Source organism: Manis pentadactyla, chromosome 5 (genome assembly GCF_030020395.1).
Source record: "Manis pentadactyla isolate mManPen7 chromosome 5, mManPen7.hap1, whole genome shotgun sequence".
NCBI lineage: Eukaryota > Metazoa > Chordata > Mammalia > Pholidota > Manidae > Manis > Manis pentadactyla.
In genome coordinates this window covers 83,969,557-83,987,140 of record NC_080023.1, presented here as the reverse complement: position 1 = coordinate 83,987,140, position 17,584 = coordinate 83,969,557, and the positions used below count along the sequence as shown (strand labels likewise).

The 17,584-nt window shown below is 41.0% G+C and overlaps 1 protein-coding gene across 4 annotated transcripts in view; it reads right to left on the bottom strand.

Annotated features, from left to right (window-relative positions):
* DAPP1 (dual adaptor of phosphotyrosine and 3-phosphoinositides 1) overlaps positions 1-17,584 on the bottom strand; it is a 57,812-nt gene that overhangs the window by 17,990 nt on the left and 22,238 nt on the right. For all 4 annotated transcript variants that reach the window (XM_036914044.2, XM_057502470.1, XM_036914045.2 and 1 more), the window contains one exon: positions 1,739-1,869. In XM_036914044.2, the coding sequence (XP_036769939.1) occupies positions 1,739-1,869 (131 nt within the window). The remainder of the gene's footprint in view (positions 1-1,738; positions 1,870-17,584) is intronic.

Sequence of the window (17,584 nt, the reverse complement as noted above, 5' to 3'; positions counted from 1 at the left end):
CAATGAACTAGAGAAAATCGTTCTAAAATTCATTTGGAACCACAAAAGACCCCGAATAGCCAAAGCAATTCTGAGAAGGAAGAATAAAGCTGGGGGGATTATGCTCCCCAACTTCAAGCTCTACTACAAAGCCACAGTAATCAAGACAATTTGGTACTGGCACAAGAACAGAGCCATAGACCAATGGAACAGACTAGAGAGCCCTGATATAAGCCACCATATATGGTTAATTATTAATATATGATAAGGGAGCCATGGACATACAATGGGGAAATGACAGCCTCTTCAACAACTGGTGTTGGCAAACTGGACAGCTACATGCAAGAGAATGAAACTGGATAATTGTTTAAACCCATACACAAAAGTAAATTTGAAATGGATCAAAGACTTGAATGTAAGTCATGAAACCGTAAAACTCTTAGAAGAAAACATAGGCAAAAATCTCCTGAATATAAGCATGAGCAACTTCTTCCTGAACGCATCTCTTCGAGCAAGGGAAACAAAAGCAAAAATGAACTCATGTGATTACGTCTAACTAAAAAGTTTCTGTACGGCAAAGGACACCATCAACAGAACAAAAAGGCATCCTACAGTATGGGAGAATATATTTGTAAATGACATGTCCGACAAGGGGTTAACATCCAAAATATATAAAGAACTTACACACATCAACACCCAAAAAGCAAATAACCTGATTAACAAATGGGCAGAGGATATGAAGAGACAGTTCCCCAAAGAAGAAATTCAGATGGCCAACAGACACATGAAAAGACGCTCCACATCACTAATCATCAGGGAAATGCAAATTAAAACCACACTGAGATATCACCTCACACCAGTTAGGATGGCCAGAATCGAAAAGACTAAGAACAACAAATGCTGGCAAGGATGCGGAGAAAGGGGAACCCTCCTACACTTCTGGTGGGAATGTAAGTTAGTTCAACCATTGTGGAAAGCAATATGGAGGTTCCTCAAAAAACTAAAAATAAAAATACCATTTGACCCTGGAATCCCACTCCTTGGAATTTACCCAAGGAATACAACTTCTCAGATTCAAAAAGACATATGCACCCATATGTTTATCGCAGCACTTTTTACAATAGCCAAGAAATGGAAGCAACCTAAGTGTCCATCAGTAGATGAATGAATAAAGAAGATGTGGTACATATACACAATGGAATACTATTCAGCCATAAGAAAGAAACAAATCCTACTATTTACAACAACATGAATGGAGCTGGAGGACATCATGCTTAGTGAAATAAGCCAGGCAGAGAAAGACAAGTGCCAAATGATATCCCTCATTTGTGGAGTGTAACAATGAAACAAAACTGAAGGAACAAAATAGCAGCAGACTCAGAGACTGCAAGAATGGACTAGTGATTACCAAAGGGGAGGGGTGTGGGAGGGCAGGTGGGGAGGGAGAGAGAAGGGGATTGAGGGGTATTATGTTTAGTACACATGGTGTGGGGGATCACGGGGAGAACAGTGTAGCACAGAGAAGGCACATAGTGGATATGTGGCATCTTGCTACACTGATGGATAGTGACTGCATTAGGGTATGAGTGGGGAGTTGATAATATGGGTAAATGTAGTAACCACATTGTTTTTTCATGTGAAACCTTCATAAGAGTGTATATCAATAATATCTTAATAAAAATTTTTTTAAAAAGTATAACTCTTATTGCATATTAAGCTTTTCAACAGTGAGAGGTGTGGTCAATGGATTGCCACTTACAGAAGGCGCAGTGGGAACCAGGTCATCTTCTGTTTTTCCTGTCTGCATTGCTGTATGAACCCGAACGGATTCATAAATAGAGGGTTCTTCCACTTTTCTTGGGTAGGGATGTTTCAGAACAATCAGAGTGCCTACATGAAGACAAAGAAGCATAATCAAACAGCATCCCCAGAAAGAAGGACCAAATGCTAACAATCAGATAACCGTGGCTGGACTCTGCAGTCTCTTGTTTTTTCATGTATTCATTTATTCATTTTCCCAACACTTACCAAGCACCAACTATGTGCTTAAGCTGGGCAGTGGAGAGATAAAGCACAATGAGATGATTCTCGGCCTTCCAGTGCTCAGAAAGAAGTAACAGTAGACATCGTTTAACAAGTAGTCACCAAATGAACAGGGTAGTGAGACCACTATCATGGATGTGAGCGGTGTGGGGGCCCCTCTGACAGCACACTGTAGGAAAGCTTTCGTGGAGGAGGTGACATTGATCTAGACGTTAAGCAATAACTGGAAGTTTACCAGGCAGACTTGGTAAAGTCCAGGAAAACAAAACCCACCAAATGCCCCAGAGTAGAGAATTTGTTCCATTTCCCATGTTTCTTTCTAGTCTCAGAACAAATATGTAACCAATCAGTAGATCTCAACAAAGTGGACTCACAGCTTTCTCCCTGCTGCCTCCCATCACCTAATTAACAAAATAAACTAAATGAAGCCTTTGCTTTCTTAAGTGAAGATGACATGTATAGGCTCGTTTGGCTGCCTTCACTGCCATCTAGACGAGGGGGTCCAGGCAGTAAAAGGGCTCCCCCCAGGGGCCAAGCTTTGGGGCTTGGGCACGTGGTTCAGAAGGCTGACAGCAGTTCTGACTCAACACTCCAACATCTCCCCATTCTGCATCTTTCCCTTCCCCCTTAGTTAGTCAATCAGAAACTAGATTCTTTGACTACAAAGAGTAAGTTTTAAAAATTTAAAAAAGAAGAAGTTAAGGTTTTTTTTCCACCCTTGCAATGGCTTTTTGCTCTTTATTTCACTAGGGTCTTTCATAGGCAGGCATGAGGTTGTACCAGACACTGGTGGAGGTGTCAAAAATTCGGTAGTTCATTCGACCGATAGTTACTGAGCTCTATTTACTATGTGCCAGGTACTCGTCCAGGGAGAATACAATCGCAAACCAAGGCAATCAGCAGCTGCTTTCATGGTGCAGGATCAGCAAACGAGACTGATAAAAGGTATGGTACTCTGCCAGGGGAGAGGGGTTACGAAAGCCCCGATAGGGGGAGGGCAAGGCTGGTGGGGCACAGGCCGCTGGGAGCCAGGCTGCTACAGGGTGGTTGGAAAGATGTGTTTGAAAGGGTAATTTGAAAGATGATAGAAAGTATGGACCTCGTATTGGAGTAAGGAAGAGACAAGGAGGTAAGAAAAACACTTCATCTGCAGTATTTTCAAATAAACCTACATACACAGCAAAACCATCCTACGGTGTTTGAATCTGTGCAGTATTCTGGCTGCAAAGATGGACTGTGGCTTCTGACACTGGGCCCACAGAGCGCGCCACTGCGAAGTGAAAAGGAGCAGTGAGAAAAACCAGGGATGGTCTCTGATCTTGGCCCCAGGGAAGAATGAGACTGCAGCCTCCTCCTCCTCCTCCTGCGTGCAGTTCAGGTCGGTAGCATGGAGATCACAATGAGAAATGGCTTTCACAGTATCAGCAGCCCCCGTCCTGCTCTTGCACTTCCTCTGTGCCTGCTTTTGTCAGTGCAAACCTTTCATGAGAGCAGAGCCAGTCCTATAAGGACCAGGGCCCCGTGAAGCTTTTCAGTCATAATGAAAGTGACACCTAAATCCAGCCAACCTAAATTCTGCAGGCTCAGGGGCAGTGGGGGCCCAGAAGGCACATGGTGGATGTGTGGCAAATTCGGGGCTGGCTCCTAGTGACCCACCCCAGAGATGCACCTCCAGGCCTGGAGCAGCATCTGTTGACCTTGGATGACCATTCTAGCTTCTGTTTCCTCCCCCTCATGAAAATAATTAGCCTTTCTTCGCAAGGCTGTTTTGGGCACCAAATAAAAGGATTATAAAAATATTACATGTTATTATGCTTTGATACAGAGTATTTTTAAACCCTTAAGTATAAGTCCAGTGACCACATCTTTGGGAACATGAATTTTTTTAATGTTTACTTAAAGAAGAACTCTGTGCAACACCCTGCTAAGAACGAAAATGGCAGTAGTCTAGTAGTCACTGACTACGGCTCCAAGATGCACTGATGTCTCCTAAATGCTTCCATCTGACAGTGGAGAAGAGGGGCCTGCAGCCCAGGGCTCAAAGAAGCTCTCAGATCAGAAAAAAATGTGAAATTTTGTGCTTTATCTTCAAAGTTCATGCCAAATTTTCATCCTATTCTATATACTTAATATGAAAAAAAAATTTTTAATGATGTTTTAGAGAGATGCACCTAGTTAATCCTCTTTTTGCATATAACCAGGGGTGACTGTGAGTCCCTTCAGAGCACATACAGTGCCAAATTTATCTTTATATCTCCACCTCCTGACAGAGTTTCTGACATACTGAAGGCTTGATAGGTGAGTGAATGAATGAATGGATGCCAGTCAAACAGTAATTCAGGTTTAAGTTGTGGAAGAGCCTGGGATGAACCAGCCTCCCATCCATAATTACCCTGGACTTGGGCAAGGGCAGGATAGCTTCAAGGGTGGCTGTCCAAATCTCCATTGGGGGAACCCAAGCTCTATTTCATAAGCCTCCTCTGAAGTTTAACGAACAAACGTTAAACTGAGGGAAATTATATCAAGTCAACAGGTAAGTAGAACTGACTATAGTTTGATTTTTCACTAGTAAGACCACAAATGAGGCTAGACTGAGTGATGGAATGAAGGAAATGATAAACTACCTAGAAAATGATAACTTCCACTTAAAAAATCTAACCTCCAAAAAGACAGGTCTCCTTAGCTGACCGTTCTGCCCAAAGAATCATGGCACGGCTGCGACGCTTACAGCGAGGTCCCCTTCTGTGGCAACTCTCATCCTCGTCCACAGGGGCAGATCCCGCCCATCCGGGCCCTCCCCAACCCCTCAGCTGGGCCACGCTCATGGACCCACGTCCCTGGATATACGTAGGTCCTTCTCTGGAAAGAAGGTCCGCTAGCTTCAGTTTCTGAACTGCATTAAAGAGACTGTTGTTTCCTGCCTTTGACATGAAACCTGGTTTCAGGAACAATGCAGGTCCTTTCTGAGGCGATCAGAGCAGGAGTGAAGCAGGCTTCTGAATTTGCTGAGAGCTTCAGTGTTGTGGTGACCATGAGACTGCTTCCTCATGACTGCTTGTTGCTCAGCTTGCCCTTACGTTCTGGGAGGGAATACTAATATTCTTCCCCCAAAATTCTACCTCTCTCCTTGTTCCCCTCTTTTTTAAAAAATTCAACTAACCATGGGTGATTTCCATCATTTGCGATGAAAAGAAACTTATGTAATGTGGCACCTCAGACTCATTATATTTCCACCCAAGGTGCAAGAGTGTGCCTGGGCTCCCTGGGAGAGGAGCTCTGGGTTAGTAACACTCGGGCCAAATTAATTCCAGGGCTTGGTTGGGAGATGCAGATAGAAGGCAACAGGAGGCAGGGGCTGGCAGAGGGAGAAAAAAGGAAGAAGATCTGCAAGTACAGGTCTTGGAAACCTGGCTGCATGTTTCACTTCAGGTTCTAAATTACATGAAGGAGACTGTTGTTTCTGCCTTTGACATGAAACCTGGTTTCATAAATGCCTGGTGGAGGTGCCTCTTGGAGGTGATCAGTGCAGGACTGAGGCAGGCTTTCAACTTGCTTTGGCTGAACTGTAACTTACAGGACACTCACACTCTGTGTGCAACACTATGAGAGTGTGTCAGAGCATTCCTGAGCTGGCATTCCAGCAGGCGGTCAGGGATAGAGTGAGAACAGTCTCAAGCCTGTTGATGGCTGTCTGAAACAGAGTGGAGTGTAAGAGCACACATAGCTCCTGAGAGGGAAGCTTTTGTCTAGAATATTTCTTCTATGTGCTAAAGCCAGTGCCCTTCCATCTGTTCCCCAACTAGACTGTAAGATGTTTGAGGGTGAAGATGATCGGATTCATCACTACATTTTCAGTGGCTAACAGTGCCCAGCTCATAGTTGGCACTCAATACATATTTGTTAAAGTAAAATATGATCATGTCCATCCATGTTTCATTATCGCCTCAGGTTCAGGAAACAGGCTTTGCAGGTGGCTTATGCATGGCGGTTCCTCTGTCTCCTCCTGCCAATGGGAAGTGGCTTTCTAGTGGGGTTTACAGGAATATTCCAGAGCTTTTGCCTTTCTTCCTTGCAACCTGCTCTGCAAACGGACTTCAACCCATCATAAAATGGTGCTAGTAAAACCATGTGCCTTACATAAGAAGGGGCTTTAACATTCCATTTCCAGTCTCACAGGGAGAAATACAGTGAGGTAGGAGAAGCAGGCCAGTTAGTAAGTGCAAGAGAAGCTTCTGTTAAAATATCCAAGTCAAGTCACGTCACTGTTTTTGAGAAGATATTTGATTCTACCTTTCATATGAATCCACTATGAAACCAGCTTAAAATTGGAAGAAGACATCATATACATTTGATAAATACAAATTTAATTGTCCCTAAGTAACTCTTCATGATATACCAAAAGATGTATAGTTCTCATGTATAATATGATGGAATGAATCACCACAAAAGGGCTTCCTTAAATAACAATGATAATGATTGAATATTTATGTCATTCTAAGAAGGATTCTAAATGTCATGCATGCCTAATCTCATTAAATCTTCATAGCAAGTCACGAAGTATTAAAATATGAACTATTAGACAATCAGCACACTTTGATAATGATGAAATTGAAGCTCAGGGAGGTTATGTAGCTTGCCTGAGGAGACACACAGCTGCTGCATGGCAGAAACTGGAGTTGAACTGGGAGGAATCCATATGTTTACTCATTACACCAAATATTATTCTCAGCCTTGGTGTGGCCACCTCGTGGAAAATATCTACAGCATATGAAATGTTGTATCTATCATGGGCAAAAGAGCATATGTATGAATCAAAATTTCAAGAAACAGATAGGAGGAAGCCTGAGGAAAGATGTGAGTTTGTGTCTCAACATTTCTCACCAGGCCTTAGTTTCCTCATTTTAAAGGAGAAATTACATGATCTCTGAGCCCCCTTCCCATTCTAACATTCTGTAAGTCTAGTTGAACACACAGGCCCTAACGAGGTGCAAGAAACATTAGGACACTTTGTAACCAAATGTGTGTCCTGTCTCTGGTAAATGTACAATATTCATTTGAAATAGTTTACTCCTGATGTCATTTTATCTTTGCCTCTCATTTTCCTTTTCCTCCACACATTTTATGTTTTAAGATTCCCTCTAGTTTAATTTCTCAAGTGGCAATTCATGAAAATAAAATGAGAATAGCAATAAACAAAAAGATAACTCCTTAGATTGATTCACGTTCTTCAGAACAATGCCTTTACCTCATATACCAAAAATATTATTATAGACTTTACAGAAGTGACTGAGGGATGGGACAGAAACACGGGCTGTAGCCCTGCCACACCCTGCACTCACACGCTCTTATCTCCTCGGGGCAGGAGTTCTGTGAGGCAGTGGTGAGAATGGACTTCAGAGTCACTGAGGCCAGTTCCAGGGGTCAGCAAGGTGAATGGAAGTGCCTGTACTTTAGACCCAGGTTGGCCTGGATTCCAGTCAGCCCCTGGGCAAATAATGTAGAATCTCTGAGTTCTAATTTCTTCATCTGAAAGTGGAACCACCTTGTGCATTACTGGGGGTGGTTCAGAAGATTGAATGAGTTGATATAGGTGAAAACACCTAATAGAATGCTCGGAGCGTAGTAAGCACGCCACAGATTTTGGTTTCATTCCCTTCCTTGCCTGCTTTTCCCTTTTGTAAACACACCTCATTACAAACTAAGAAAATGTCTACTTTTGACAACCATAAACAAAAGAAGTGATGCCTGGTTGTAGTGTGGCACAATTCCAAGTTGTCACCAATTACTGTTAACAATATCACACAATGCTCAAATTATAATTCATTTTAACTTAATTATTTAAAAATACTACCTGGATAAAATGGCTGATGTCACAAAATTAAATAATAATAACTTTAGCAGTTATCAAGAGGTTGGGAATCCCCACAACAACAACAAAAAAAGAGAAGTGGAACTTTGACATTTAAGAAAGAACCAGATACTATCTTCAAAACTGAGAACCAGTTACGATAAAGGATAAATACAAACACAGGGAGGGGCGGAAGATGGCGGCGTGAGTAGAGCAGCGGAAATCTCCTCCCAAAACCACATATATCTATGAAAATATAACAAAGACAACCCTTCCTAGAATAAAGACCAGAGGACACAGGACAATATCCAGACCACATCCGCACCTGAGAGAACCCAGCGCCTCACGAAGGGGGTAAGATACAAGCCCCGGCCCCGCGGGAGCCGAGCGCCCATCCCCCCAGCTCCCGGAGGGAGAAGAATAGGCAGAGCGGGAGGGAGACGGAGCCCAGGACTGCCGAACACCCAGCCCCAGCCATCCGGGCCAGAGTGCAGGGCGCTCGATACTAGGAAAACAGGGCAGCAAGAACAGTGAGCGGGCACTGGAGGCCGGGCGCCGGAGGAATAAGAAAAGCATGCGCCCAATTTTTTTTTTTTCTGCTTTGTTTTGGCGAGCGCTTTTTGAAAGTCTTAAAGGGATAGGGACCCCAATACTAGGGAAACAGGGAAGCAAGAACAGTGAGCGGGCACCGGTGGCCTGGCGCTGGAGGACACCAGAAAAGCAAGCGTCCATTTTTTTTTTTTTTTGCTGTTTTGTTTTGGTGAGCGCTTTTTGGAACTCTTAAAGGGATAGGGACCCCAATACTAGGGAAACAGGGCAGGAAGACCGGTGAGCAGAGGCTAGAGGCAGGCGCCGGAGAATAAAGAAAAACAAGCGGCCACTTTTTTTTTTTTTTTTTTAATAAAAAATTTTTTTTTTTTGGTGGTCGTTTTGTTTTGGTGGGTGCTTTTTGGAAGTCTTAAAGGGGCAGGGTGGGACACTTAATCCACAGGTAGGGAATCCGGGGATCTCTGGGCACCCTAACCCCTGGGCTGCAGGGTGCAGGGAGGCCCCTTGCAGAGATAAATAGCCTCCCAGCCGCTCCCGCTCCAATGCGACTCCACCACTTTGGAGTAGCTGCCCGAGCCAGGCCACGCCCACAGCAACAGCGGAGATTAACTCCATAGCAGCCGGGCAGGAGGCAGAAACCCTGTCTGAGCGCAGCTGCACAGCACAAGCCACTAGAGGTCGCTGTTCTCCCAGGAGAGGAGGGCCACAAACCATCAAGAATGGAAGTCCTTCCAGCCGTCACTCGTCCCAGCTCTGCAAACTATTCCTATCACCATGAAAAGGCAAAGCTACAGGCAGACAAAGATCACAGAGACAACACCAGGGAAGGAGACAGACCTAACCAGTCTTCCTGAAAAAGAATTCAAAATAAGAATCATAAACATGCTGACAGAGATGCAGAGAAATACGCAAGAGAAATGGGATGAAGTCCGGAGGGAGATCACAGATGCCAGAAAGGAGATCACAGAAATGAAAAAAACTCTGGAAGGGTTTATAAGCAGAATGGATAGGATGCAAGAGGCCATTGATGGAATTGAAATCAGAGAACAGGAACGCATAGAAGCTGACATAGAGAGAGACAAAAGGATCTCCAGGAATGAAACAATATTAAGAGAACTGTGTGACCAATTCCAAAGGAACAATATCTGTATTATAGGGGTTCCAGAAGAAGAAGAGAGAGGAAAAGATGGAAAGTATGTTACAAGAAATAATTGCTGAAAACTTCCCCAAACTGGGGGAGGAAATAATCGAACAGACCACGGAAATACACAGAACACCCAACAGAAAGGATCCAAGGAGGACAACACCAAGACACATAATAATTAAAATGGCAAAGATCAAGGACAAGGAAAGAGTTTTAAAGGCAGCTAGAGAGAAAAAGGTCACCTATAAAGGAAAACCCATCAGGCTAACATCAGACTTCTCAGCAGAAACCCTACAGGCCAGAAGAGAATGGCATGATATATTTAATACAATGAAACAGAAGGGCCTTGAACCAAGGATACTGTATCCAGCACGACTATCATTCAAATATGATGGCGGGATTAAACAATTCACGGACAAACAAAAGCTGAGGGAATTTGCTTCACACAAACAACCTCTACAGAACATCTTACAGGAACTGCTCTAGATGGGAGCACTCCTAGAAAGAGCACAGCACAAAACACCCAACATATGAAGAATCGAGGAGGAGGAATAAGAAGGGAGAGAAGAAAAGAATCTCCAGACACTGTTATAACAGCTCAATAAGCGAGCTAAGTTAGGCAGTAAGATACTAAAGAGGCTAACCTTGAACCTTTGGTAACCACGAATTTAAAGCCTGCAATGGCAATAAGTACATATCTTTCAATAGTCACCCTAAATGTTAATGGGCTGAATGCGCCAATCAAAAGACACAGGGTAATAGAATGGATAAAAAAGCAAGACCCATCCATATGCTGCTTACAAGAAACTCACCTCAAACCCAAAGACATGTACAGACTAAAAGTCAAGGGATGGAAAAACATTTCAAGCAAACAACAGCGAGAAGAAAGCAGGGGTTACAGTACTAATATCAGACAAAATAGATTTCAAAACAAAGAAAGTAACAAGAGATAAAGAAGGACACTACATAATGATAAAGGGCTCAGTCAAACAAGAGGATATAACCATTCTAAATATATATGCACCCAACACAGGAGCACCAGCGTATGTGAAACAAATACTAACAGAACTAAAGGGGGATATAGATTGCAATGCATTCATTCTAGGGGACTTCAACACACCACTCACCCCAAAGGATAGATCCACCGGGCAGAAAATAAGTAAGGACACGGAAGCACTGAAAAACACAGTAGAGCAGATGGACCTAATAGACATCTATAGAACTCTACATCCAAAAGCAACAGGATATACATTCTTCTCAAGTGCACATGGAACATTCTCCAGAATAGACCACATACTAGACCACAGAAAGAGCCTCAGAAAATTCCAAAAGATTGAAATCCTACCAACCAACTTTTCAGAGCACAAAGGCATAAAACTAGAAATAAACTGTACAAAGAAAGCAAAGAGGCTCACAAACACATGGAGGCTTAACAACACGCTCCTAAATAATCAATGGATCAATGACCAAATCAAAATGGAGATCCAGCAATATATGGAAACAAATGACAACAACAACACTAAGCCCCAACTTCTGTGGGACACAGCAAAAGCAGTCTTAAGAGGAAAGTATATAGCAATCCAAGCATATTTAAAAAAGGAAGAGCAATCCCAAATGAATGGTCCAATGTCACAATTATCGAAATTGGAAACAGAAGAAAAGATGAGGCCTAAGGTCAGCAGAATGAGGGACATAATAAAGATCAGAGAAGAAATAAATAAAATTGAGAAGAATAAAACAATAGCAAAAATCAATGAAACCAAGAGCTGGTTCTTGGAGAAAATAAACAAAATAGATAAGCCTCTAGCCAGATATATTAACAGGAAAAGAGAGTCAACACAAATCAACATATCAGAAACGAGAAAGGAAAAATCATGACGGACCCCACAGAAATACAAAGAATTATTAGAGAATACTATGAAAACCTATATGCTAACAAGCTGGGAAACCTAGGAGAAATGGACAACTTCCTAGAAAAATACAACCTTCCAAGACTGACCCAGAAAGAAACAGAAAATCTAAACAGACCAATTACCAGCAACGAAATTGAAGCAGTAATCAAAAAACTACCAAAGAACAAAACCCCCGGGCCAGATGGATTTACCTCGGAATTTTATCAGACATACAGGGAAGACATAATACCCATTCTCCTTAAAGTTTTCCAAAATATAGAGGTGGAGTGGATACTCCCAAACTCATTGTATGAAGCTAACATCACCCTAATACCAAAACCAGGCAAAGACCCCACCAAAAAAGAAAACTACAGACCAATATCCCTGATGAACGTAGATGCAAAAATACTCAACAAAATATTAGCAAACCGAATTCAAAAATACATCAAAAGGATCATACACCATGACCAAGTGGGATTCATCCCAGGGATGCAAGGATGGTACAACATTCGAAAGTCCATCAACATCATCCACCACATCAACAAAAAGAAAGACAAAAACCACATGCTCATCTCCATAGATGCTGAAAAAGCATTTGACAAAGTTCAACATCCATTCATGATAAAAACTCTCAGCAAAATGGGAATAGAGGGCAAGTACCTCAACATAATAAAGGCCATCTATGAGAAACCCACAGCCAACATTATATTGAACAGCGAGAAGCTGAAAGCATTTCCTCTGAGATCGGGAACTAGACAGGGATGCCCACTCTCTCCACTGTTATTTAACATAGTACTGGAGGTCCTAGCCACGGTAGTCATACAAAACAAAAACATACAAGGAATCCAGATTGGTAAAGAAGAAGTTAAACTGTCACTATTTGCAGATGACATGATACTGTACATAAAAAACCCTAAAGACTCCACCCCAAAACTACTAGAACTGATATCGGAATACAGCAAAGTTGCAGGATACAAAATCAATACGCAGAAATCTGTGGCTTTCCTATACACTAACAATGAACCAACAGAAAGAGAAATCAGGAAAACAACTCCATTCACAATTGCATCAAAAAAAAAAAATACCTAGGAATAAACCTAACCAAAGAAGTGAAAGGCTTATACCCTGAAAACTACAAGTCACTCTTAAGAGAAATTAAAGGGAAACTAACAGATGGAAACTCATCCCATGCTCGTGGCTAGGAAGAATTAATATCGTCAAAATGGCCATCCTGCCCAAAGCAATATACAGATTTGATGCAATCCCTATGAAACTACCAGCAACATTCTTCAATGAACTGGAACAAATAATTCAAAAATTCATATGGAACCACCAAAGACCCCGAATAGCCAAAGCAATCCTGAGAAAGAAGAATAAAGTAGGGGGGATCTCACTCCCCAACTTCAAGCTCTACTATAAAGCCATAGTAATCAAGACAATTTGGTACTGGCACAAGAGCAGAGCCACAGACCAATGGAACAGACTAGAGAATCCAGACATTAACCCAAACATATATGGTCAATTAATATTTGATAAAGGAGTCATGGACATACAATGGCAAAATGACAGTCTCTTCAACAGATGGTGCTGGCAAAACTGGACAGCTACATGTAGGAGAATGAAACTGGACCATTGTCTAACCCCATATACAAAAGTAAACTCAAAATGGATCAAAGACCTGAATGTAAGTCATGAAACCATTAAACTCTTGGAAGAAAACATAGGCAAAAACCTCTTAGACATAAACATGAGTGACCTCTTCTTGAATATATCTCCCCAGGCAAGGAAAACAACAGCAAAAATGAGTAATTGGGACTATATTAAGCTGAAAAGCTTCTGTACAGCAAAAGACACCATCAATAGAACAAAAAGGATCCCTACAGTATGGGAGAATATATTTGAAAATGACACATCCGATAAAGTCTTTACGTCCAGAATATATAAAGAGCTCACAAGCCTCAACAAACAAAAAACAAATAACCCAATTAAAAAATGGGCAGACGAACTGAACAGACAGTTCTCCAAAAAAGAAATACAGATGGCCAACAGACACATGAAAAGATGCTCCACATCGCTAATTATCAGAGAAATGCAAATTAAAACTACAATGAAGTATCACCTCACACCAGTAAGGATGGCTGCCATCCAAAAGACAAACAACAACAAATGTTGGCGAGGCTGTGGAGAAAGGGGAACCCTCCTACACTGCTGGTGGGAATGTAAGTTAGTTCAACCATTGTGGAAAGCAGTATGTAGGTACATCAAAATGCTCAAAACAGACTTACCATTTGACCCAGGAATTGCACTCCTAGGAATTTACCCTAAGAATGCAGCAATCAAGTATGAGAAAGATCAGTGCACCCCTATGTTTATCGCAGCACTATTTACAATAGCCAAGAATTGGAAGCAACCTAAATGTCCATCGATAGATGAATGGATAAAGAAGATGTGGTACATATACACAATGGAATACTACTCAGCCATAAGAAAAGGGCAAATCCAACCATTTGCAGCAACATGGATGGAGCTGGAGGGTATTATGCTCAGTGAAACAAGCCAAGCGGAGAAAGAGAAATACCAAATGATTTCACTTATCTGTGGAATATAAGAACAAAGGAAAAACTGAAGGAACAAAACAGCAGCAGAAGCACAGAACTCAATAATGGACAACAGGTACCAAAGGGAAAGGGACTGGGTAGGATGGATGGGTAGGGAGGGATAAGTGGTGGGGGAGAACTAGGGGGGTATTAAGATTAACATGCATGGGGGGGTAGGAGAAAAGGGAGGGCTGTACAACACAGAGAAGGCAAGAAGTGATTCTACAACATTTTGTTATGCTGATGGACAGTGACTGTAAAGGGGTTTATAGGGGAGACCTGGTATAGGGGAAAGCCTAGTAAACATAATATGGGTCATGTAAGTGTAGATTAGTGATACCAAAAACAAACAAACAAACAAACAAAAAACCAACAACAACAACAACAACAAAAAAAGGGCAGTTCCTGTGTGGTAACCTCCAATGAGTTCTACACAAGGGTATAAAGGGCATATAAAAGTGTAGGCAAAGGGTCTGTTTGTGTTTATACAGAGGATCAAAGCCTAATTGGGCTACCCCGAAAATGAACTAAGATACGATATGAAAAAGAACTTCCAACATCAGCACTCTCTGGAAGACTCATGCCAGAAGATGATCATCAAAAAACCCAACAAAGATCCACACACTGCTACAGCTGTAGATGCCCTCATCCCACCAACTCCTGGACTTGCCATGCGAATGAAGGAGATATCTAAGCTGGCCTGTGCATACCATGAAACAACAAATTTGAATGGATCTATACTGTTGGAACTCAACCAAGAAGTAGGAGAAGTGCAAATTGTAGCGCTCCAAAATCTTACAACTACAGACTATTTACTGTTAAAAGAACATAAGGGATGTGAACATTCCCCAGGAATGGGTTGTTTTAATTTGTCTGATTTCTCTCAGACTGTTCAAGTTCAGTTGGACAATATCCACCATATCATAGATAAGTTTTCACAAATGCCTAAGGTGCCTAACTGCTTTTCTTGGTTTCACTGGAGATGGCTGGTAATTACAGATATGCTTTGATTATGTAACTATACTCCTATTATGTTAATGTGTGTGCACAATTTACGTAGTAGCTTAAAACCTATACATGCTGAAGTTACTCTACAAGAAGATATGTCAAAGAAATAATCAATGTTCCCATGTTTTCTTCCGCCTGCTACTTCTATAGCTTTTCTTCTTCCTTCCTCATTAGAACCCTTAAATAGAATTCGTGCCTCATATCAAATTTACCGAGTATCATAATTCTTCCAAGTGGTAACGATACCTCAAGACAAATGCTGGGCATAGAAGCTACAGGGCATAAATATGCAAAGAAATAAAAAGCTAACCATTTCAAACAATAAGGCTTCTCTCTCACTTACCAACTTTACATTTCCCTGTATGGCCCCGGAAGATGACTGGTTAGCCAGAGACGGGTAAGATTCCTCAAGGGAGGAACACCCTAAGACAGGCACAGTCGCAGGGGGGCCACCAGGAGAGAAATTGGGGACCAACAGAGGGGAGGCTTAGAACCTCACCCCCCCTGTTCTGAGAGAAATCTGCATCCATGGATGTTTTATTGCCCTTGTCTAGCTTGGATTAACACATAATCTACAGGGACACACCTGATCATCTACATTTGCTCCCTTACAACACTAAGCTATGTTTTCTACCTTTATCTTGTATCTACCTACCACTTCAGCATTTTATTAAAAATAATAATAATAAAGAGAGAAATGTGTTATCCACATATAAATCAAGTATAAAAATCAAATGAGTATTCATATTTGAACTGACTGTTTATAGTTCATAATGCATGAGCAAAACGAAAAGTTTCTGTGATGACTGCCCATGTACTGTTCACTATGTAACTTATTCACCATGTATGAACTTGTTTGTTATGCCTCAGAAGATTGGAGACTGACGAAAATTAGGCTTGGGGTGGATTAATGATTGTGCATTGAGCATTGACTCCCCTATACAGAATTTTATTGTTGTTAACAACCATTTCATCAATAAATATGAGAGATGCCCTCACACACACACACAAAAAAAGTACACACTTCCAATGGAAAAATAAATAAGTAACCGGGATGTAATGTATAACATAAGGAATATAGTCAAGATATTGTAACAGCTTGGTAGGGTGATAGCTGGTACCTAGAATTGTCATGTATATAAATGTTGAATCACTATGTTGTACACCTGAAACTAATGTAATGTAATACTGTGTGTCAACTTCCCTTCAATAAAAAATAATTATCTAAAAAAAAAAAATACAAACACAGCACTTGCCTTATCATTTTTCATGCTGGTTCAGTGATTAAGGTCACAATACAGTAATTCCTATAATAAATTGTATAGGACAGTTTCACATACAAAAGTATTATAGTATAAATGAAAGGTAATGGGACAAGTAATTTTTGTTCTAATAATAGTTGGACAGTTCATCATAAAGATAAATGCCATCTCTATTTTCAAGACTACATATATGAATCTTAGCTAATTCTAAAAGGACACAGTAAAAATTAATAATGGACTAAAGATATCCAAAATAATTTTTAAAAGTCTCAAATTTCCAAATCTATTTAAGTTGAACTAGGAAGACATATACAAATAGGAAGAGAAATTTTATGTAACATCTTATTGTTAGAGATGAAAGGAAAATTCTGAATTTAATCATTACTGAGCCTACATACAACACAAAACATCACTTCAACTTACGCTTTCTATAAACTTTGGAAGTAAAAATTAATTGTCAGAAGTTGGTAATGGGACACCCAACATGAAATGTTATGGATAATTATCAGCATTTATTCTTTTCAGGTACTAGGGCATGGTACAACTATGGCAAAAATCCCTCTTCTCATAGAGTTTAAATATTAGTGCAAAGATTTATTTTTAAGTGAATTATATAATATGTTAGAAGATAAAAGGACCATTGAGGAAAGTAAAGCAAGAGAGTACATAGCATATCTCTATGATATACTTGGGAAATGATTGGATTTTGAGAATTAGGAATATCTGAAGAGTGTTTTTGGGTATTAATAAGGAGAAATTAGGATGAACAGAAACTTTAATGGAGATTAGAGAGGTTAAATGCAGATTATGGCAGGGGAAAGGGGAAATTACAATAATCGAATCTCAAGGTTGTCCGAAGGCTTAGATTGTGTTTAGGAAATCTTCACTCTTCAGATTAGGACACAGAAATCCTGAGAGTTCAAAGAATATAGAAAAGGAATCAAATAGGAATAAAGATATCTTAAAATAGTATTCATCCCTTTTGATTAACACTTTTACCTATGCTAAGTATAAATATTTTTATGACCTAGAACCAAGTGTCTACTGAAGACAGTGCTTCTGTCAGGAAGAGTGTAAGACTGTTGGCTATGTGGAGGTCTTCCCTGTTGCCATCAGACATAAAGCCATCCCTGCTAGTGGATGAGTGTGAGAAAGTCTCTGTTACACAAACTCACTCTGCATGCACTGCAGCAGGGTCTGGGCTGAGAGGAGTGGCCTGAAATACCAATTCTAGTTCTTCCAATTCTGGCGGTCAGGAGGTG